General features: G+C 45.0%; 1 protein-coding gene and 1 long non-coding RNA gene across 6 annotated transcripts in view; one reads left to right on the top strand and one right to left on the bottom strand.

Annotated features, from left to right (window-relative positions):
* LOC128346791 (uncharacterized) overlaps positions 1 to 21,040 on the bottom strand; it is a 52,798-nt gene extending 31,758 nt beyond the window's left edge. Inside the window, exons 1-2 of the long non-coding RNA XR_008317196.1 lie at positions 20,931 to 21,040; positions 8,836 to 8,914 (exon numbers count right to left, since the gene is read on the bottom strand). This is a non-coding gene — a long non-coding RNA (uncharacterized LOC128346791). The remainder of the gene's footprint in view (positions 1 to 8,835; positions 8,915 to 20,930) is intronic.
* TECPR2 (tectonin beta-propeller repeat containing 2) overlaps positions 1 to 24,518 on the top strand; it is a 79,006-nt gene that overhangs the window by 41,671 nt on the left and 12,817 nt on the right. For all 5 annotated transcript variants that reach the window (XM_053300395.1, XM_053300386.1, XM_053300367.1 and 2 more), the window contains 2 exons: positions 1,498 to 1,731; positions 14,004 to 14,152. In XM_053300395.1, the coding sequence (XP_053156370.1) occupies positions 1,498 to 1,731; positions 14,004 to 14,152 (383 nt within the window). The remainder of the gene's footprint in view (positions 1 to 1,497; positions 1,732 to 14,003; positions 14,153 to 24,518) is intronic.

Here is a 24,518-nt window from a genome sequence, read left to right as displayed (position 1 = left end):
CTCCATTCCATGCTTCTCTCTTCCCTTCCCACAACAGCTTCTCAACTACTACTTTCCTCCTTGTTGGGCTCTGAGATAGGAAGTATGCTTTTCTCTCTGCCAGAAGAAAAGCAGCTGAGGGGGAGACATACAGGATGGAATTGTGAGTGGGAGTAGGGTTCAGCACCCTCCTCTTGTTATGTTTTATGAAATCGGCCCCTCCCTATCTCATATCTGGGTCCATAGGAGGGCCTTCTCTGTGGCCACCCCTCTCCTTTGGAACACTCCCCCCCCCCGATTCATTCAGCTCCCTCCCTTGCTGCTTTTAAGGCCCTTCTTATGACCCACCTGTTTCACCAGGCATTTGCCCTTTAATTATTATTATTATTTTAATTAATTGTTGTTGGTATTGTTGTTCACCGCCTAGAGTCTTTGGAGGAGGCGGTATATAAGAAATTTTAAATAAATAAATAAATAAATATCTCTTTGGTGGCACCTTGTGTTGTAAATTGCTGGTCTGCCACAGTCGTGTTTAGTTAGATCCTTGTAATCTGAGTGTGTTTTCTTAGAATTCTTATACTTCACTCTACACTCTAGTTTTCGCTTAGATCTGATCCTCATACCTTTTTATGAAACTATTTTATTTCATGGTACAGCAGGTTGATCCTCAGTAGCAACTTGATTTTATTTTTATGCCTAAGCACAGAGTTGTGTGCATAAAGCTGACCGCGTAGTAACTAAGAGTGTAAGCTTTGCAACAGAAAGGCCCCATTTCACCTTGAACAAAAACTTGCTACATGACCTTATTTATTTTTACATTTATATCTTGCTCTTCCTCCAAGGAGCCCGGAGCGGTATATATGGTTATACCTGTCCTCACAACAGCCCTGTGAGGTACTTTAGGCTGAGACTCTTGACTGGCCCATCGTAACCTAGTGAGTTTCATGGCTGAGTGGGGATTGGTTCTTGTCTAACACTACACTATGCTGGCTTTCTTAGGCAAGCAACTTTCTGCCTTAGCCCTTTGTCTGCAGTATTGGGTGATTTTTTATTTATTTATCACTTTTCAACAAAAACATTCTCAAAGCAGTTTACGTAAAAAAAGAATAAAAAGATGGGTTCTCTGTCCCCAAAGGATTCATGGGGTAGGTACCAGCAATAGCCACTGGAGTTACGCTGTGCTGGGGTTGAATCGGGCCCGTTGCTTTCCGCCTGCTAAATAGAAGAGAATCACTACTTTAAAAGGTCTCTTTGCCATTTAGCAAGGTTTATCAAGCTGGTCTACCTTATAGGCCTGTGTTAATGTTTACTGAGATAGTGTTTGTAAAGTGATTGAAATATAAATAGTATTTTGTTATTAATATCACTAAAACATGTTAGGAAAACCTGGTCAAATATATTTTGGAATACAAATTTAACTCTATTTTTAATAAATGTCCAGACACTAAATGAGTTTGTCAGAGTGGAGATTTCTGAAAATAAATGGATTTAACCACGAGAGCTTTGTCCTTTCCGCAGGAAGCTTTCTGTGGCTGCGGCAAAGTAACAAGGATCTGTTCTGTGTCAGTGATCAGAATTCGCAGTTCCATCCTTCGACTGTGCAGCTGCCCCCTGATGGTGAAATGGTGTATTATTCAGCCTGTCAGGATGCCATCTGGGCTCTGGATAATCTGGGGCAGGTCTTCATAAGGACACTTTCACCCAATTGCCCAACTGGGATGCACTGGACCAAACTGGACCTTGCTCAGTTAGGTATGATTGTGTGCTCTGTTCAGAAATTTCCAACTTCATTGCAGAAAAATAGCATTCCTTTCCTCTTTATACCTGATGGATATTTACACACAGAATTGCTCTGACCCTTGGAACCTATTACATCACTAAACATGGGCAAATAATGGTAATTCAGTCCTAGAAAAAGTGAATGACCGGATGAATTGGACGAATTGGAAGAAAGAAAATTATAGGAATTTTCAGTAAGAGGGGCAATGGGGCCAGTACAATAAGATGTGAACTGCTGTTTGGGATTGTGCTTGTATGGGTGCCCTATGGGGTCAAACTAGATAGTGCCAGAAATTAATGCTTCGGCAGAGTCAGTATAGAAGCAGTATGGCTGCCACTCCCCTGTGGTTCCATCTTGCACTGCTCCAGCGATGATGGAGTAGTGGGAGGAGCTGGCAACATGGCTTCTTCCCACACCTTGGACCCCTGCCCACCAATGCTTAGTTGCTGCAATACATTTCAGAATGTCAGCTCTGTGGTTCTTCTTGTACTTGCACTGAGTCCTGAGTCACAGCATCTGGCCTGATTAGGATTGCCCTGTTCTACTCTGGGATTCCTAAAACAGAGTAGAATGGGCCTTGACAATGTGCTAGCAGAATGATTCCCTACTGGATGGACAGCAATTAATATGAGCCTCAATAAAAGAGGCGGAGGGAATCCAAAGCCAGAGGAGTGGGAGGAGAGCTGGTCTTGTGGCAGCAAGCATGAATTGTCCCATTTGCTAAGCAGGGTCTGCCCTGGTTTGCATTTGGATGGGAGACTACATTGAGCACTTTAAGATATTACCCCTTGGGAGATGGGGGTGCTCTGGGAAGATCACCTGCATGCTTTCATAAAGAAGGTTCCAAGTTCCCTCCGTGGCATCTCCAAGACAGGGCTTAAAGAGACTCCTGCCTGCAACCTTGGAGAAGCCGCTGCCAGTCTCTGTAGACAGTACTGAGCTAGATAGACCAGTGGTCTGACTCAGTATATGGCAGCTTCCTATGTTCCTAACTGAATATGTTATATAAGGAGTGCATCTTTGAATATCAAATTGTGCTGCCCATGTAAGTAAACACCCAGAAATGCAGAGCAGTTGATATGTGACTCCTTGTTTAGTGGGCTCTGATGCTTATTTAGATCAAAACCAACAGCTGAGCCATCAAGCACTGAAGCCACTGTGATCCGGCATGCTTTGTGCCACGAGGAGTAATAAGGCTTTCTTTTAAATAGCGCCTCTGAATGTCAGACCCAGAGGAGCAGCAGAATTATGCTGACGGCTGTTTTTTTCCCTCCTTGCGGCTATTTCAAAACAGGCCGGTCTTATGTAATGGGGCTAAAATAAAGACAGACTTCTAGAAATTATAGGGGAAATAAGCCAGAGGATTCAATGATTTGGAGGACTGTTTGTTTTAGCTGGGTTGTGAGGAGGCCATTTTCAAACCTTATTATATCACAGGCCTGCACAACCTTGGCCTGCCAGCCGTTGTTGGACTTCAACTCCCATCATCCCAGAATATTGGCCACAGTAGCTGGGGATGATGGGAGTTGTAGTCCAACAACAGATGGAGGGCCAAAGTTGTGCAGCCTTGTCATTTGAAAAGATTATATCAGGGAGTCTCATTTAAGCAAGCAGCCTCCTTTTTTCTCATTTTGCCAAGGCCTGTCACTTCAGTCCCAGCACAAGATCAGTAAGGGCAGTCTTGGACTGTGGAGCTCTTCACATGATGAATCTAATGTCAGTTAGGTGAAATTCAGAGATTCTAGCGGTACACATGCTGCCTCAGAGCATGTCTCCTGAGGCCAGGAGTTTCCAGCGGTCTCTGCTTGACAAGCCAACATCAGGCCCCCGATTACAGTTCTCGACTTCATGTTGGGTTGGCATGTTGCCAAGCGGACACCGTCCAGAAATCCTGGTTTCACACAACACGCTCCATGGGGGCATGCGCACCACCAGAATCTGATTTTCATCTAGCTGACATCAGAATCATTGTGTGAGGAGCCCCAACATCCTTCACTTAGCTGCTGAAGGTCTTGCTGCCTGTTCTCTGCACTTTAACTGCAATTTCTCCCCTCCAGTTGAGGGTTGTTCGGTATTTTTCTCACCTGTTGATGAAGTGGTTCTCTAAAGAGCTGCGACATCCATTCAAACCTATGGCTACCTGTGAACAGCTGATCTTTATCTTTCAAGATGGCCCTTTTGGTAGCCATTGCTTCAGATAAGAGAGGTAGTAAATCAAGTGCCTTTTTGTCTCCACACACAGCTCAAGGTGATTCTGTGCCCAGATGTGAATGAAAGGAGGTTGATTTGTCTCTGGGCAACAGAATGGCTGTTTTTCATATCTCTCCCCCCCCCCCCCGCCCCTGGAAGAGATGTGCGATGGCATGAAAAGGATCCTTAGTTTGTCCTGTTGCAAGGTAGCCCATTCTCGTCCCAGTCTTGTTGCTGGCCATGTAAAATTCCATGTAAGGGTCTATAAGGATGGGGCCATAGCTCAGAGTTGGAGCATCTGCTTTGCACACAGAAAGTCCCAGGTTCATTCCCTGGCAGCATCTCCAGGTAGGCCTGGGAGAGACTCCTGCCTGAAACCTAGGAGAGCTGCTGCCAGTCAGTGAAGACAATGCTAAGTTAGATGGGCCCATGGTCTGACTCCGTATAAGGCAGGTTCCTATGGTTGCCTTACCAATGTGAGAAAAGAGGTTAGATTTAGCGCTGTGACCTTTCCCCACCAATACCACTTCCACAGCAGCACCCTGTGATACAAGTATTTCTCCTAGGTGGCTGTATGATTCAGCAGTAGTATTCAAGAGACTCTTTGGAGGTGAGGAGAAGGCAATGTGTATGCATCAGGAAGGTGTCCTGGAATTAGGGCTGTCCTAGTGGCCTTCGGATCCCACTCAGGATATCCTGCAGCAAAGAGCATTTAGGATTTTTTTGTAACAGAAAATGCCAGACTCCATGGCTTTGTCACCCTTGCCTATTGGGGAATGTATTTTCTGGGTTTTGTAGTGTCTGTAAATGTTAGGCAACAGTTGTGTTCTTTATGGACTTCTTAAGTTAATAAAATTAACTGTTATAAAAGTAATTGATCTGTAAGTTATCTAACAAGTTGACTTTTAGGATTCATTTTCCTTAAAGGGAACATGTTATCCAGTAATAGGATACCCCAGTACAGCACAGAACATTCTGTTAATCGGTGAGATTCACTCTGATGTTTGTGTGTGTTTAAAGTTTGGCATCTTGCCAAAATGCATCTTGTTTCCCACCTGAACATTTGTGATGGGGGGCTCTAGACCAGATAACATCTCATCTTGCTCTAAAACCTCTATGCTTTCTTTTGCACTTTTCTAAATTATTATTATTATTGTTATTATTGTTATTATTAAATAATACTTTATTTAATAATTACATTATTAAATGTAAGCAGCAGTCAATTTCTAGGAATCTGAGTTCTGTTGGTGGGTTACTTGAAAGAGTTATTTCACAGCTCTGCAGTTTCTGTTTCCATCCTAAGGAAAGCAGCGAGGTTTTAATGTTGTTGTCCAACTGAATATAAAAATACCATGTTGATGGTACAATCATTTGGGGAAAGTACTTCTTACTTCCATTGCACAATAGTAATGAAAGATGGTTAACCTTGAAATATTTATCCTCTAGACCTGTCCAGTGGCCACTGTTTGCTAGTAACATTTGGAATGTTAAGCACTAGCATGTATTTATAGACCTAGTCCGTAAGCATGACCAGCTCCCACGGAGAGTTCAATTGAGGTCATGTGAAATCCTGCATTTCTAATTATACCCAGAATTGCATTTCATAGAGGGTTTTCCCCTGTCAGCTTTATTCCTGTGTGAAAATAATCATTTTTATAGCAGTAATTGAATAATATATTTTGCCCTGTTGTCCTAAGATGCTAAAAGAGGACTTGCTGAACAAACGAAGCCAACATCGTTTGCCTTTTTCTTTCTTTTCTGGGGATGAGGCCATAGCTCAGTAGTAGGACATCTGCTTGACATGAAGAAGGTCCTGAGTTCAATCACAGGTATCTCCATGTAGGGCTAAGAAAAATCCCTGCCTGAAGCCCCGGAGAGCTGCTGCCAGTCAGAAAAGACAATACTGAGCTAGATGGACTAGTGATATGACTCATAAGCAGCAGCATCCTATGTTCTCTGTTAGTTTTGTGTTGCAGACGTAGCTCATGATCCAAAGCTGTATGTGTGCTTTGAAGTGTTCATGCTCCTCTTGTGTGAATGATTCAGTTCAGATGATCTTCTCACTTAATAGCCACTATGTGGCACAGAGAGGCAAATAGTATTTTCTCTCCCACTGGATACACCTGTCTTGCCTTCAGACTGCATAGGCATGAGATCTGCATAAGGCCCACACATGTTAGATTGATCACACACAGTTCCAAACTGTAGTGTTGATTCCAGGATGGCATGTAGATGCCGACTTTAGTTTTTGCGAGGGTTTTTTGTGTTGGATTTTATGCAAGTATTTGTTAGAGAGCTCAGGAGGCGAGATTTCTTTATCTTCCCCAGCCACAGCAGAAGTGCACAGGTAAGGGAGCACTGCTAATTAGTATTGTCAGGAGACATGGAGTTAAAGTTCCAAGTAAAGTAGTTTATTTAGGAAATCAATCAGGGAGAAAGACTGAGACCTACATGCCTCATTGCTAGCTACATACAGGAAGAATACATAAGAACAGCCCTACTGGATCAGGCCCAAGGCCCATCTAGTCCAGCATCCTAATCTGGATTGTGATCCATTGTAACCATAAGGAATGGGGTTCTGCGCCTGCGCAAGGACCTTGTGGGCTGATTGATTAGCTCCTCTCGACGCCCCACCCGCCTGCACGTGCTGTGCCGAGTCCGTTAGAATTGGCGGTTTGGGCGCTTCCTTTCCAGTTTCTCTTTGACCGCCTAAGCGATCACACCTCATAGCTGTTGCTCCTCGAACTAGAAACTATTTGAACCTAGTGGCTTGAAACTCGGATTTGGACTTGTTTACGCGTTACTCTGAACGGACAAACTAGTTGACAGATTATTTGCCTTACCAGTTTGACCTCGGAATGGAATTTGGCATTTGTTTACTCTGAACAGACAGACTTATGGAAAGATAGTTTGCCGCCTTGTTTTGACTTAGAACGGATTTCGGACTGTGCTTACTCTACGGACTACTTGGTTTGGTGAGAGATTTTTGGGCAATGGAGGTGAAGAAAACCTTCAAAAGATGTATAAAATGCCGAGCCAAACTGCTGTCTACAGATCACCATGACGCTTGTTTGCTGTGCCTAGGAGAGGAGCACAATTCCGCAACTTGTAAAGTTTGTTGCTCATTCTCGAAACAAATTAGGCAGAATAGGGCGTTACGCCTCCAAGCAGCTTTGTATGATGAGGCGCTCAACCCGCCGACGCCTCGGCCAAGTACATCGCTGGACTCCCCTTCGATGTCGGGCGCTTGATCAACATTGGGCTCCCCGGAGCCGGGTAACAACAGAACTGCACGACAGCAGTCTAAAACCGCGTTATCTAGTGCTGCAAAGACTACAGAAGCTATTTTCAAGAAACCCAAGGAGGTTTCAAAGAAAGGGAAACACAAGGATCGAGATCGCCATTTGAGGGAAGAAGCTAAGGGCTTGGATGCACAAAAGTTAAGGGCACATCGTACCCCTTCCCCAGTGTATGCTCAGGCTTTTGATGGCGACTTGGACAAGTCTGCCTCAACCTCGATATTGGCTACAGCATCGACAGCTTGGATTCCGCCTTCGACATCGACCACACAGACCTCGACATCGATGGCACAGACCCAAGGGTTAGCGGCGACATCGACTTCAATGTCGGAGGTTCACCTCCCTCTTTTGGCATCAACATCAACATCGGTCTCGACGTCGATGTTGGCATTGGGACCACAGCAAGCGTTCTCAATCCCGCCATCAACGTTGACAGTGCCTGAGCAAATTTTCAGTGGTCCCTCAACGTCGACTTCGACATCGAATGTATATACGGGGAGAAGAATCCCTCAGCTACTGTCTCCAGCACACATTCCCTTTCAGTCCCCTTCGACACCAAGGACACCAAGTTTAACCGTGCAGGATGGAGGACTTCGTGAACTACTAGACTCAACTCCGAGCACTCCTTCGGGGTCTACCTTCCAGGGGTTCCTGAGCACGGGACTGGATGAGGATCATGATGAAGGGGAACCAGGGAGGTTACCTAGAACCCCATCCTACTCACCTTTACATGTCCAGGAATCAAGTTTACATGCACCTGCTCCAACATTGTTGCAGGGGCAACCCTCAGCCGTGAGGCAGTCTTCGGAGCTTCAGAGGATGACTTCAACACAGCCTACCCACAGCTGCAGTTTTCGCCACACCTTGCCAGCAGACTATGCGGATTACCTGCGTTGGAAGACCTTGCAGGGGCACTCTGCTATACAACCAGGGTCACTATCTCAGGTACCCATTACTCAGCTGCTGCCAGAACCATCTCCTCAGCATCAACCAGCGGCTATGCGACCAGAGCCATTCATTCAGCCACATCCTGAACCAGTCATTCAGCCACATCCTGAACCAGTCATTCAGTCTCAACTACCAATTATTTCACCACAGCCACCAGTGGTGCAACTGCCACTGATTCAAGCACCGGTTAGGCAAGCTTCAGAGAAACCTGGTGGAAAGATAAAGTGGAAGTCGATCCCTCCGCCCACAGAGCCTCCTTCCTCCCCAGGTGATGCTAGCGTAGGGGATGACTCTGGGGCGAGCTCAGAATCGGACAATGTCAGTCGACGGTCAGACCCCCCCTTGGATGTTCCACCTAGGCTCTCTACTTCGCCAACGGAAGAATTAAAGGCTTCTCACGCCCTGATAAGGGACATAGCAGAGGCGTTAGGAATGGAGCTAAAATCTCCTGGTGCAGATGTTGTGGACCCAGTGTACAATATGATGGGAAAGTCTAGATCTTCTCATCCAGTTGCGCTCACTATGATTCCAGCGATCAGCAAAGCGGCTAAGATGGCGTGGGAGGTCAAAAATGTCACGACTCCAACTTCTAAGCATTTGGAAAATCTATACAGGATCAGTGAGGAGGAAAATACTTACCTGCTACGCCATCCAGTGCCCAACTCGTTGGTCGTGGACTGCGCCTCTACATCCAAGGGTGGTTGCCGCCATACAACACCTGCGGATAAGGAAGGAAGAAAGATATTTGTCATGGGGAGAAAGGTTTGTAGTACGGCTAGTCTTGCAATTCGAATTGCCAACTATGCAGCCTGCATGGCTCAGTATAACCACCTATTGTACTGCATGGCTCGGTACAACCACCTAATAGGGGATGCCCTATTGCAGGACTCCACTTCTATGACATCAGAAGAGTTCCATTGGAAATTTAACCTATGAGAGGACCACGGCAGTGACAAGGCAGCAATTGAGTGCCTTCAAACATCTCGTGGAAACAGAGTCTCATACAGTGGTTACAGCAGTGGGCATGCGCAGGCATGCATGGCTCCGTTCTGCTACTCTCCAACCGGATATGAAGGACAGGGTGGAATCTCTGTCATTTGATGGAAAGGGGCTGTTCCATGAGGATTCAGACACATCTATGGAGACATTAAAGAAATCAAAATTTATAGCACGTACTTTTATGGCATCCTTGGGTGGGGCCAGCTCTACATCTAAGAATTGATCTTATTCTCAGCAGAAGCCCAGTAGATGTCAGGACAGGAAGGACTACAAGAAGCAATACCGTCCCTATCAGCGCAATAGAGCGTATAACCAAAAACCTAAAGGAAAAGCGACACGACAACACGATAAGGATGCTTCCAAACAGGGCTTTTGATGGGACTGTTCGCTCGCTGCACAATCTTGTGAAACCTTACAACCAAACTGTTGGTCCAATTCCACCTCCACCAGCCAACCTATCCAGGACCCCCACCATGGGTCCTGTGGTTACCAGAAATACCATCAAACAGGAAAGCCATGCCCAAGCATGGCACAATATAACATCAGATCGGTGGGTCTTGCGTATAGTGCAGACGGGATATGCATTGGAATTCGAGACCAAGCCTCCATTTTCAGAGCTGACATACACGCCGGCCACAGAAATACTTCAGGAGGAGGTCAAGGTGTTGTTGAAGCAAGCAATAACACCTGTGCAGTGGGCGAACAGACTGACGGGGTTTTATTCCCGTTACTTCCAGATCCCGAAAAGAGATGGCGGGATCCGAGCTATAATGGACTTGAGAGGTCTCAACTGTTACATTGTGACCAGAAAATTCAGAATGATCACCCTGCAGTCTATCCTTCCCCACGGAACATGGGCAGCAACACTAGATTTGACTTATGCCTACTTCCATGTCGGCATCCAGGAGAACCACCGCAAGTACCTCAGGTTTACAGTGGGAAGTCAGATATATCAGTACATGGTGCTTCCGTTCAGTCTGTCTACAGCACCCAGGGTGTTTACGAAGGTGATGGTTGTTGTAGTAGCCTACCTGAGGACACAAGGGATGATGGTCTATCTGTATTTAGACTATTAGCTCTTGGTCAGTCACAACAGGGAACTCTTGAAGCAACAAATACAACAGGTGGTGCACCTGTTGGAAGACCTTGAGATCAACATCAACTGGAAGAAATCGAATCTCGACCCGATGACTTGGGTGAACTTCATCGGAGCAGTACTAGATTTGGAGATAGAGAGAGCTTTCTTGCCATTGGAACGCATTTGCCAGATACAATCGCTCATCCAGCAATTTATGCAAACCCCACAGCAACTGGCTGTACAGATTCAAAAGCTGCTGGGGCTAATGGCTTCATGTACCACAACTGTGCAGTATATACGCTTACACATGCGCACACTACAACTGTGGCATCTCCGCAACTTTTGCCCCAATGTGGATAGTCAGAACATGCGCTTGACCATGCCACCAGTGGTTTTAAAGAGTTTACGATGGTGGATGGAGGAGCGCAATCTAATTCAGGGTGTGGGATTCGCAACACGAGTTCCCACATGTCAGGTGACAACAGATGTATCCTTAACAGGATGGGGGGGTGCATTGTTTAGGCCACTGCATCCAGGGAACTTGGACACAACCGCAAACTCAACAGCACATCAACTACTTAGAGTTGATGGCGGTATTTCTGGCCCTCAAGGCGTTTGAGCCATTGGTCACAGGGGAGACTGTGCAGCTGCAGCTGGACAATACAACGGCAATTGCCTATATCAATCACCAAGGAGGGACAGTCTCCTTGACATTGTGTCTGCTCGCCCAAAAGATTTGGGACTGGTGCATTCAACACTCAGTATACCCGGTGGCAATCCACATAAGAGGGGTGGACAATTGCTTGGCCGACAGCCTCAACAGGATCACCGACTATGGCCAAAGGCACGAGTGGGAAATAAAGACTGTGTACCTCAGAGAGGTGTCCAAGGACTGGGGGGTCCTCTTGATAGACTTGTTTGCAACTCTTGCCAACAAAAAGTGTGTCAACTACTGCTCTCGTGGGGGCATAGGCTGGGGCTCCCTAGGGGATGCGTTTCAACACACCTGGAATGTGGGTCTACTGTATCTATTTCCACCGCTGCCTCTGTTAAGACGGACAGTGGCACGGGTGATGAGGGACGAGGTGAAATGCATTCTTCTGACCCCCTGGTGGCCATGCCAGCCATGGTTTGCCCCACTTCTGCAGTTGTCAGGGGGCAATTTCCGGAGATTCCCACACAGAGCAGACCTGTTGCAAAGAGAGTAAGGAAAAGTATTGCATCCCGAGGTCCAGGCTTTGAAGATGACTGCCTGGAGAATCAAGTTTAAAAGGATATCTGATTAAATAGCAGGCGTGAAACTACAAGGCGTAATTACGCTTGCAAGTGGAAGCGCTATCGATCTTATATGAGGGAGAGGGGGATCAAACCCTTGCATGCTACACCACACAAGGTGTTGATGTACCTAACTTCGCTAAAGCTAAAAGGCCTGGCCAATGTCTCTGTTAAACTGCATTTGGCTGCCATTTCAGCAAAGCATAAGGACTGGGATGGCTCCTCTGTGTTTTCCCACCCGGAGTGTAAGCGTTTCCTAAAAGGCCTCAACAACTTGTATCGCCTTTACGTCACCCTATGGAGCAGTGGAGCTTGTCTTTGGTGTTGTCAACTCTTACGGAGCCTCCATTTGAGCCTTTGGCAACTATTCACATTAAGCTTCTGTCATTGAAAACGGCTTTCCTGATAGCAATCACGTCGGCAAAACGTGTAAGTGAATTGACAGCCCTACGTATGGATAAGCTTTACACACAGTTCTATCCTCACAAAGTTGTTATGTGGCTTGATCCACGCTTCTGTACAAAGGTGGTAACTGAATTTCATTTGGATCAGGAGATAATCCTGCCTACCTTCTTCCAGAATGCAGAGACAGATTTGGAAAGGGCACGCCACACACTAGATGTGTGGAGAGCTCTTCTGTATTATTCGGAATGGACCCATGGCTTCCCAAAGAGCAGGAAACTTTTCATCTCATATAAGGGACGTTGTAAGGGCCGTCCAATATCTCGCCAACGCCTAGCACATTGGCTAGTGGAACTTATCTTCCAAGCTTATAAGTGTCAAAAGGTGACACCGCCCAAGACGGTGTGTGCCCACTCGACTAGAGCTTATGCAGCGTCAGCAGCCCATCTATCGGGCATCAAGATGTTGGATATCTGCATGGCAGCCACGTGGTCTTCTCAACTACCATTCGTCAAACATTACGCTATAGATTTGAGAATGGCACAAGAAGCAAATTTTGGGAGAACTGTTCTAAAAAGGGTGTTAGCATAGGCTATGGGTCATCTGCACCCAACTCCGTAAGGGGGTAAGCTTGCTAAGCACCCATTCCTTATGGTTACAATGGATCACAATCCAGATAAACAGGTTGCTTACCTGTAACTTATGATCTGGATGTGATCCATTGTAGCCATAAGTCCCTCCCTAGCCATCCCCGCTGCAGAATCAGTTGGTGGACGGAGAGACTAATTATCTTGTGGATCATCCTTATGGGCGGTCTGCGAGAAACTGGAAAGGAAGCGCCCCAACCGCCAATTCTAAGGGACTCAGCACAGCACATGCAGGAAGGTGGGGCGTCGAGAGGAGCTAATCAATCAGCCTGCGAGGTCCTTGCGCAGGCACAGAACCCCATTCCTTATGGCTACAATAGATCACATCCAGATCATACGTTACAGGTAAGCAACCTGTTTTTTCGCACAGTGGCCCACCAGATGCTGTTGGAAGCCACAGGCGGGAGTTGAGGGCGTGCCCTCTCTCCTGCCATTACTCCCCTGCAACTGGTACTCAGAGGCATCCTGCCTTTGAGGCTGGAAGTAGCCCACAGCCCTCCAACTGGTAGCCATTGATAGACCTCTCCTCCATGAAGTTATCCAAACGCCTCTTAAAGCTATCCAGGTTGTTGGCTGTCACCACATCCTGTGGCAGAGAGTTCCACAAGTGGATCACGTGTTGTGTGAAAAAGTACTTCCATTTGTTGGTCCTAGACCTCCTGGCAATCAATTTCATGGAGTGATCCCTGGTTCTATTGTTGTGTGGGAAGAAGGGAGAAAAAGGAATGCTGTCTCTCAGGTGAGAGAATGAAACCTGAAACCATCAGTCTAACAAAGGGGGAGTAGAGAAAGCGTAGTCAGAGAGGGGGATTCCCTTGCTTGCCATCTCTACCCCTAATAGGGTTGCTGGTTCTAAGGGTTGATGCCATCAGGAGCTTCATCTCCAACAGTATTAACCTATTTATGAATGGTCATGTCTTTCGGTCGTACCAGACCAGCTCATTCCCTTGCTGTGCCCAGCCTCTGCTCAAGGAGAATATTATCTGAACCAGTATGGAGCTTCCCTATTTACTTCAGTGAAGGGGAAAATTTATGGAGTTCATGGAGCCACCCTCTCTCTTTAAGCAAATGGAGCCCTCAGTTACCTGATCCTGCTAACTGACCAAAGAGGCACCCTTTTAAAGTGGAGATTCTCCTTATTTAGCAGGGGAACAGCAACTGGCCCTATTGATCCCCAGAACAGCATCTCTCCAGTGGCGGTGGCTTGCGTCTATCTTATGTTTCTTTTTTAGATTTTGATTTTGAAGGGTGTTCAACCCTTCCCCCTGCTGTCTCCCCCCACTCCACCCATAAACTTCTGTTAAGCATACCTTAGTTGTGTAGTTTGCACCGAACTGTTGCCACAAGTCAGAGTTGATTATTGGTTGACTTATTGAAAGTTTATTGCTTTTTTTTTTTTTAATTAGGTGCTGTGAAACTGGTCAGTCTGGCATGTGGAAATCAGCACATCTGGGCTTGTGACAGTTGTGGTGGTATCTACTTTCGGGTCGGAACACAGCCCCTGAACCCAAGTTTAATGCTGCCTGCGTGGATCATGATTGAGCCACCAATCCAGGTACAGTAGCCATCTTTTTGTAACACTGTCACTTATCTCTGTGCCATGGATGTCAAAGGATTCCAGTGCTTTTGGTACGAAGGGGTGGCAAGTGGGAATTTAAGGCTATGGACTTGGAACTGTTCACTGTTTAGCAAGTTTTGTACAATTCTGACAGGTGAGTTGGAGAGGGAAGTGGAACAGAAATTGTGCAGGGGGAAAGATGTTCCATCTCAAAGCAAACCCTCCTAATTGTTGTCCTGTTTCTAATTAGCTCTTTGCCGTCTTCATTAAAATGTAGTTAGGAACATAGGAAACTGCCTTATACACAGAGCATTGGTCCATCTAGCTCGGTACTGTCTACGCTGACTGGCGTTGGCTCTCCATGGTTTCAGGCAGGAGTCTTTCCCAGGCCTATCTGGAGATGCCAGGGAGTGGACCCAAGACCTTTGGCATGCAAACAGATGCTCTCCCACTGAGCTATAGCCCCATCCCCTAAGGGAAATATCTTGCAGTGCTCACAAGTAGTCACCCATCCACAGGCAAACCAAGGCAGACCCTGCTTAGCACAGGGGCAATTCATGCTCATGACGAGCTCTCCTCCCAAATTCCAAAACACTTCCATAGCAGTCTCTCAAGGTTACCAATATCTTGAAAATGGAGAGTTTCATCAGCCTAAACTGCCTAAAAGCTTGCTCATTCAGCTTCAGCTGTTCCATTTGTACGTACGCTTGTATGTTCAGAACAATAACTCCATTGAATGTTGTGCTATCATAGTGAAATCTGGCACATACATTCAGGGCCCTGTTTTATGTTTCAAGTACAAACCCCAACTTCATTCCCCACCCTATGCCCACTTTTTGGGGAGTACATGTTGGGGTACATGTTCAAGATAGCATTCTACATTTCAGATGGAATCCCCAGCTTGGTCCTTCCACATGTTTTCATATCAGGCAGGGTTGGGAGAATGCAGCACAGATTGCAGTGCATATCTAAAGTTAAGCCTTTTGAAACCTGTGCTTTGCTTCAGTGCTGGAATTATAGTGAGGTCATAGAGCAGGCTTCCCCAATGTTCGGCCCTCCAGACGTTGCTGCACTACAACTCCCAGCATCCCTAGCCACAATTTATTGTGGCTGGGTATGTTGGGAGTTGTAGTTCAGCAACATCTGGAGGGCCACAGGTTGGGGAAGCCTGTCATAGAGGGCCTGGCCCCCTTCGCTCTTGTTTTTAGGGGTGGGGTCTGGTTAGTTTAAAATTGGGGGGAGTTGGGGGTTGGAGCTTTCATTAATTGCCCTTCTATCTCCCTCCACCCCATAATTGGTTCACTGCTTTGCTACTTTATTTTGTTAATAAAATTTCTTTTTTATAAGAATTTTTTTTTCTTTTTTCTTTCTGTACATTTAAAAAAACACTCAAAGAAATATTTAAATCATGAAATAAAACCATAACAATACGTAAGCCAGCCTAATGTAAATGTGCTATCCCTAAAAGAACAGAGACACATTAGACAGTAGTCTAAAATGTGAGTGTTCACTTGCTCTCTGAATTCCAGCAAGGTTGTTTCCTTGGCAGATTTCCCCCATGCTCAGCCAACAGTGGTACTGATTCCCTCCGTCTCCTTTATAGTTTCTCCATAGCAATATGTCAAGGTACACTCAGATCACAATTGCATTAATTTGTTCTCTTACATCATCATTTGCTAAGCTCAGCTTATCATGACAGACAGCTGCTGCTTATTGGAGAGATGAATAGAGGGAGTAAAGGAGACAAGTAGTTACACTGGCATTATCAAGTCAAAATAGCCGAGCAAAGAACAATTCCCCAGGTGACCCACAGAAGTAGGGCAAATCCTACATGAGATGCAGTGAACGTCGTCTGAATGCTGCACAAAATCCCCAGTTAATATTATCAGTGTCCATGATGGAATAGACCACAGTTTGGAAGGGCTTTACAAGATCTACTGTTCTGAAAGGTGGCTCTTTGCCCAATTATTTTAATTGTGTATTTTTGATAGTCTTGTTTTAATTTTTGTGTGAACCGCCTTGGGATTGTTTTACTCCATGCATGATTTTATAGACCTCTATCATGTCTCCCCGCAGTCGTCTTTTTTCTAAACTAAAAAGGCCCAGGTGTTGTAGTCTTGCCTCATAAGAAAGGTGCTCTAGGCCCCTGATCATCTTGGTTGCCCTCTTCTACACCTTTTCCAGTTCTACAATGTCCTTCTTTAGATGTGGTGACCAGAATTGTACGCAGTACTCCAGGTGTGGCCGCACCATCATTTTGTATAAGGGCATTATGATATTAGCAGTTACTTTCAATCCCCTTCCCAATGATTCCTAGCATGGAATTGGCCTTTTTCACAGCTGCTGCACATTGAGTCGACACTTTCAACGAGCTGTCCACCATGACCCCAAGATCCCTCTCGTAATCAGTCACCAACAGCTCAGATCCCATCAACGTATACTTGAAGCTGGGGGATTTCATCCTAATGTGCATCACTTTGCACTGGCCAACACTGAACTGCGTTTTCCATTTTGTTGCCCACTCACCCAATTTGGAGAGTTCCTTTTGGAGCTCCTCACAGTCCGTTTCGGATGAGAGATTGGGCCAGCAATGGCCAAATCATCCATTCATATGATGCTTTCTCCAAATGATATTTGTTCCCAGGAGCAGGCCATACCGGTGGGATGGTGGGGAGTAAACCAGTTGTAGATGTGGCTCGTTCCTGCTCTCCTCTTCCAGCCCTGGTTGCCTTGCTCTTCTCCCTGCTTCCACATTAACCCTTAGCACTCAAGCTGGTTATTCTCCCATTTGAGAAATCGGGCCAAGGGTTAACCCAGCTGCAGGCAAAACGAAGGAGAGCAAGGCAGCTGGGGCTGGGAGAGGAAAGCAGGTGAGGAACAAGCCGTACTTGTTTACTCCCCCTCCCCCCAGCCCTGCCTGTATAGGGTGTTCCTATTCGTTCCCCAAACTAAATCCACAAAATCTTGTGTCTCAATGTGTGAATGGTGCAAAGACAGTCTTTTTTTTTAATTCCAGGTACATAAATTAGGAAACACTAACAATGGCTTCTTGATGTATGTGATTTAAGTTTATAAGAAAAAGTGCATGTGCTCTATATACTAGTCCACACACCAGGGTACTTCTATCACAGGGGAAACTAAAAGTGCCACATGAAGCATCATCACTAACTATTCTGTGACTATTAGGGAAGAGTCTATATGTAGTAGTAGTAGTAGTAGTAACAGTAACTTCAGCCACTGTAGAAAAGGAAGGGCAATAAAAAACTATGGCATTTTCCAAACAGAATTACTTTAAAGTTGACACACAGTTCCCAAACCCTTCCCCTATGCAAATTTTATTTCTTTTATATCTCATCCTTTATACCTTATTTTATATCCCATCTTTCTTATTTTCCATCCTTCACAATAGGATAAGAGTCTCAGTTCTGGTCTGTAGAGAATTCATCAGTCCAGAAAGAATTGCTTGCTTAATGAGCTTCATCCAAAGCACTGAAAACATGACTTTGCTATTGTTAAGTTACACTTGCTAGAGGATGGCGGGAAAAGATCAAAGGATAAAATTTTGCTTTTTGGAGCAATAAATACCAGGGGATTCATTGGAGAGAGGTAGTTGAGTTAGCGAGTGCTCACACGACCTTAAGAAGCCTTTCCTCTTTCTTTCAGAACCCTGAGCTTAACCTTAAATTGTATGTGGTGCAACCTGTGTCAGGAGAGACTTGTTTAGCCTTTGTAGAGAAAGGTAAAAATAAAAGTAATCTCCCCCCCCCCCAGCTACCTGGTTATGTTTTCCTTGCTAAGTATCCCCTTTTTCAAACTGGAAATCTTTCTTTCTTTTCAAACCCTAATGATGCAAACCTAATAAAGCTGATCTCAAAGAGTAAAGAATTCAGACTTTTATTTTGGGGGGTCTCCAGAGCAGAGGCGTAACTAGGGAAAACGGCGCCCGGGGCAAGCACTGAAATCGCGCCCCCACCGCCGCCCCCCCCCAACATACTACATTATACTTAGGTTTTTCCTCACAAGCGCCCGCCGCTGCCGCCAAGCCAGGCCACTGACTGGCCGCCAGGCGCCAGCAAAGCAATGGGGGGGGCGCAGGCGGCACGGAAGGGACCGCTCGTGGGGAAGGGGGCACTGACGCGCTTCCTTGACTGCTGCAGCGCTGCTGCACTGAGCAGGAAACATTTGTATTAACAAGAAGTTAAAAATTAAAAAAAAAATTGGTCATGGCAGCGCCCCCCACGTGGCCAGAAAAGATGGCGCCCGGGGCACGTGCCCCCCCTGCCCCCCATAGTTACGCCTCTGCTCCAGAGAAGATTAATCTATTGGTTATGTAATAGCATCTGGGAGAATTCCAGAACATTAGGCCAGGTTGTTACAAAGAAAAGAGAAAGGTCAACTTGGTCTTGCCTCTGTAGAAGAGTAAAAGCCAGCTCAAATCTAACCTTTGGTCAGCAGATGTTGAACAGATCAGCGGCTTACCCGTGAGCCAGTCCGTGAGCACTGCAAAGTCCTAATTGGCTATTCTTTGGCTTCTTCCTCATTAACTGCCCAGAGATGCCAGTTTTGGGTGGCATAGAAATGTTTTTAATACATAAATTTGACCCAGGCATTTATAGTGCATCATATTCATAGCAGCAGACAAAACGGGGGACAGTCAAAGAAAAAGAGAAGCCCTGCCTTTCAGTTCCTTAAGCACAAAGCTACTCTCAACATATATCTGCCAGTAGTGAAGTAGAACGGTCTGAACCTCCAGTCAAATTGAATAATTTGCCATAGCTCAGAACTCATGAGTCATAACATTTGCCTGTGAGTTAATGCATTTTCTTCCTTCAGTCGTGTTCGTTGCATAACATTCCCAGATCCCGGGGTAACACAGCTTCTGTCAGGACCAATACAGATCATATATTTCCTGCTTTAAAATGACATTGCGCTGCTTGGATTTTCACCAGCTTCATAAAGTAACTAAATCCTAGTTTTGAATTGATAGTGAATCTGAGCCCGGTGGTAACTTGCGTTTCAAAATGCTGACTAATTACCAGTTATCGTTTCAAAATGCACATGTTCACTGTTCCTTGCAGCATGTGGGCTGCCTCTTGATTCCTCTCCATGTGAAAGCAGATCACATGTTTACTATCCTGTTTTTCTGTTTACTGAGCTCAGAACAGCAGTCAGCAAATTGACAGACTAGGAAGCAATAAAATCTGGATCCGTTGCTTTTGAGAATGTAGCCAACTTGGTTCTGCACTTCTAAAAGTTCCAAACAAGCTGTCAGCAAGCCCTTTACTTTATTGAAGTTGCTTTTTCTGAGATCACTGACAGGCTTGATCAAAAGCCTCTCTTGTTCTCTGGCATTTGAGAATCTCAGAAATAAATCTCTCCTTTTATTTTTATTCAGTAAAACGGCACTTCTGTGTGTTACCATATAAATCAGATTTTGTGCAAGTTTTTATAAATCTAATAAAAAGCTAAAAACACATGGAAGCAAAGTTTTAAAAAACTAATCTAATGTCAAGCCTTTTGGTAGAATTAAGCCCTTTTTATTTTTTATTCTTTTAGAAATTCAAGTAATCTGTGCTTGCGCTAGCAAGGGAGAGATTTATCTTGTTAAATGTTTGCATGACTATAGTTCCAGGTTCATTTTTAATAGGATAGTTGTTCATTACTGATTATCCCCCTTATCTACTTCTAATGAGCTTCCTTAATGCTGGCATTTCACATTTCTAAAGAGATTTCATCTTAAAACTTAAAGCAATTTCTCCTTTTGTCTTCTAGCACTGGCTCAGTCGGAAAATTTACAATATTTAATACTGAAAGAGAGAACTAAATGAATGGAAGTATTCCTTTTTAACTCCATCCCTATTGCATGAGGGCTCATTAAAAAGCTTCTGTAGAGATTACCCAAGAAATCAAAATGGTGCTTCCCATAGTGGTAAAATAATAATAAATAAAATTGACAATTTGCCCTTTAATGAATACCCCAAAATCTGCCACTTGAGGTAAGCCCATCTTACCCTGCCTAATGATGGGGCCAGCCATAACTTTGATAAAGAGAGGGGGAGGGGCAAAATTATGTAATAAAACGTTCTCATTTGTTCTGCAGAAGAATGGCTTATGCTCTTTTCTAGGTTTTTTCAAGAGTGTCAAGTTTTACCTTCTGTGTGGGAGCGTGATTTGCTTACTCACATAAATTAAACTGAAAAGGGAACAGCTGATAACCCCTGGGTGGTATTGATATTTAACTAAGATGACACAGGGAATTTAAAAAAACCCCACTGTTGTAGTCTCAAGCCAAATCCAGGAAGGGTTTTAGAATACACCGAGTAATTTGGTAGATGCCAGAGGAGTCCTGCATATGTCTCTCTGACATCTGGTATTGTCTGATAGAATTTTTTTATAAACATCCAACCAACACTTTCTACTGCAAGTACTAGCTGTATGTTTTATCTCTCTCCAGCTACATAACTTTGGGGGGTGTTTTTTGGAGCAGATATGGTAGATATTGAGCGCCTGACTTAGATCAGGGGAACTTGGGTTTAAACCCCCCACTTAGACCACAGCCACCCAATGAATTTTGTGGCTGTATTTCAGTTGACTATATACCCAATTTTTGATTCAAATATTTTTGTTATGGCCAGGGCTAAACAAATAGCTTGATATTTCAACATAACCTATCTCACAGGGGATAATTGTAAGGATAAAAACTAACAAAATGAAGACTACAGCTGCGTTCACACTTAATGGGGGACCGAATTGGAAGGACCTGCTTTTTCCTTACCATTATGTCTAAACCCAGCCAACTCTGGTCCCTGAGGTCGTGCTGACGAGATTCCAATTTGAACCCTCGGTTTGTAGTGATGTTTGCTGCTCAAAACCGAGGATCCAGGGAACTTCCTTTTCATCCATCTGAATGCAGTGGAGGCTGCATTCAGCCGGACTGGAATTGAAGAAGGAAGCTCCTCCCTCTCTCCCTCCCTGATTGGCTTTGGGTCTGTCCTTCAAGTCAGAAGGAAGCCCTCACAGCCAGCGCCCCCTGCCTCATACATGCTAATTCAGCCTATGTATGATACACGTGTTCCTGGAGAAAAGGTGGGACAGAAATGTAATAAGCTATATAAACAGAACCACTGAAACAAGCTTATGCCTTCACCAGCAATAGATGGATTTTTTAAAAAAGGTTGTGTGAGCACATACAGCTCAAAACATGGCAGGTAAGAATGCTGTGTTTAAAGATATAGATAGCTTTGCATTTGTGTTTGGAAGGTTTATTTGTAAGCCACAAATTGCTTGTTGCCGAAGAGCAAGATATTTAAAGTTTGTTGGGGGGTGGAGATCCCTTCAGGCCATTCACTGAGTGTTTAGTCACTTAGACATGAGGGCAGAATAGGGTGGGAAACCTAATTCAGGAGCATTTGCCAATTGTCAGTTAAAAACTAGGTCGGAGGCACTGTCCATGATCATGTGCTCAGCAGCAATTGGGTCAGAGGGCTCTTCCTCCTACCTTGTTAAAGATTTGGGTACAGCTGCTGGGTGGGAGGGAGCCCTCTGACCCAGCTGCTGTTTACCACACAATCACAGAAGGAGCCTCCAGCCTTGTTTTCCTTTCTTAGACGATCAAATGTCAGAAGTGCACACAGCTCCCAAACCAGAGTAGGAGGCGCCTCCTACCCTGTCCATCATCATGTGACCTGCCCTACAGAATGCCACATACAGAGTGCAGGCAAGCTGCACAGTGCCAAGATTTGGTCAAGGAATGCAATGGCTCTGGTGGGGATTCTCTGTTGCAAAGACAGCTGGAGAAGTTTTGGGTTTATGTATCGTTTTCTTCTTTCATAGACAGGGTGCATTCCACACAAGCAGAAGGAAAACAGCTGCACAGATAGCTCTTTATTCCCAATGCTTTTCTATATATATCTTTGTTGCTACTGCTAACACAAACTGTTTACTTGAATTAGCTGCAGCTATGAAGAATTTTTGTGGAGTCCTTGCTATGTTATAGAAATATAAGAATACTTTCCCTTGAAAATGTTATATCTATATGTAGATCCATAGATATAATATTAAATGCGTCGGGAATCAAGTCAGGCTGTGCAGCAGTCGTCTTTATCTGTTGCATACTTCCTGAAGTGGTGTTTGATCCTTTGTTCAGAATCCATACACATGTGGAGGCACACGTGTCTTTCTAAGCACGTGTTCAAACTTCCCCATCTAAATTTTCCTCCAGGTGTCCAGTGATGTTTTGGAAATTAAGCCTGTAAAATGAGATTGCAGGATAAAGTTCAGTGATGGGTCCTGCTCATGCCTCCCTCCTCAAATGAATTTTCCAATTTAACACTTGTTTGGCTGCCTCATCTTGCAGTGTTGATGATGCTGAGAATAATAGTCAACAACAGTACCATCCAGAGTTTGTTTGTTTTTTACTCCTTTTTCCACCCACTTCTAGATTAATTCTCTGCCACAGAATATGGTGATGGCTGTCAGTTTAGATTGCTTAAAGAGGGGCTTAGACAAATGCATGGAGGCCAAATCTGTGGCTACTAGTCTTGTTAGCTATAGGCTACCTCCAGATTCAGAGGCAGGATGCCTCTGAGTACCAGTTGCAGGGGAGCATCAGCAGAAGAGAGGACATGCCTTGATCTCTTGCCTGTGAGGTTCCCAGAGGCAGCTGGTGAGCCACTGTGGGAAAGAAAAGGCTGGATTTGATAGACCTCAGGCAGAGGAGGCTCCTCATTTGGGGCAGAGGGGGGATTCCCTCCACTTCTTGCCTGTCCCACATTCTTGCCAGGCCCCCATTCTCTCACCAAGCATACCATCTTTGTGTGTGTGTGTGTGTGTGTGTGTGTGTGTGTGTGTGTGTGTGTGTGTGTCTTGCTTGAATGTTGCTTTGCATTTCCACTGCTTGCCAGTAGATGGCACTGACTCTTGGTCTTTCCCCCCTAAATTCCTTTGTAAAGCCATTTTCTCCCTCTTAGGGTGTTCCGTGGGCCTCATTGCCCCCAAATGAAGTAATTACTATACTTGGTCACTACCCAAATTGTATATTTAATGCCTTAGCACCAAACAGGATGTGCCTTTTTTCTTTTTTTCCTCACTAAAGGTGGGCAGGGGCTAGCCCAGCCCCTAACAAATCGGAATAGCTTACAGGCACCTATTCTGACCAATAGCCAGCAAACAAGGCCAGCCCAGTCATTTGATTTCTCAGGGTCCTTCTATGCAAGCTAAGCAGACTCTCTGGAGATCTTTGTGCAAAATGGGAGCATTCAGTCTGCAAGCAAGCAAATGGAGTTTAGATCAGCTAGGAGTTCTGGCTACTTTGCTCTAGCCTTCCCTTCTCTAGAGGGAAGCCAGCCCTTTCCTCCTCACTCAGTATCCTGTCCGAGCCCTCAGGAAGCATTGGATTTCTCTAGCATTTGCTGGGAGCTCTTTTCCTTTTCAAAATGCCCCTTGCAAATCTTGGCAAAATTCAGAGATACAGAGAAGCGGGGAGAGAGGGGATATGGTGGACTGGCACGCCTCTGGGTAGTTATTTTACTAACAAGCAAGCAACCGCCCAGCTTTCCTCTTCTTCTGGGACTTTAAGCAAAGCCTTGTGCTAGCTCCTTTCTCTTTTACTTTCTCTTGAGGGTGAAAGGGTGTGTGTGTGTGTGTGTGTGTGTTAGCTTCCAAATAAAATGAGGCGTTTTAACTGATATTACTAATTGGACAACTTCCCACTTATCCTGCTTGAAATGTGTATGTCTTTAATGCAGAAATGTGTTTTCATTTTTTTTAAGAATTCTGAGATTATTGCCTTCTCTTCATGGGCAACCTAACAGGCACAGCTTGGAAACCAGGCCAGTCCAAAATAGCCAAGTAGCTTCACCACCCTGTAGCCCTTATGAATGGTTTTTGTTTGCTGTTGGTTGGTTAGTGTGTGTGTGTGTGTGTGTGTGTGTGTGTGTGTGTGTGTGTGAGAGAGAGAGAGAGAGAGAGAGAGAGAGAGAGAGAGAAGTATTGAAAAAAGAGGTCCTCAGCGTAACTTATTTGGACAGGTTTGTAATTTCTATGGCTTAATTGTCAAATCTGATAAAGGATTCTCTCAGGTAAATGTTGCTTAGAACGGAAGCCAATTCTATACAGTTTATTCCAAATAAAGCCTTAATTTATCTATCAGGGCTTACTCCCATTTTTTTTTTTAAGTATGCATGTTATGTTCATATTTGCGAGAAGAAAGGAAATGATAGACTCTCTGTGTGGCCAAATACATTGTGGTATTTTCAGGCGGTGTGAAACGTGTATGCAGGTGTGTCCTGCAAATAGGCGCTCAAAATTCAAAACCTTCCCCCACCCCAAGTTAATCTTAGCCTAGTCCTGCAGGGGGTGAGGA

Source organism: Hemicordylus capensis, chromosome 1 (genome assembly GCF_027244095.1).
Source record: "Hemicordylus capensis ecotype Gifberg chromosome 1, rHemCap1.1.pri, whole genome shotgun sequence".
Classification (NCBI taxonomy): domain Eukaryota; kingdom Metazoa; phylum Chordata; class Lepidosauria; order Squamata; family Cordylidae; genus Hemicordylus; species Hemicordylus capensis.
This window is presented reverse-complemented; position numbering and strand designations above follow the sequence as displayed.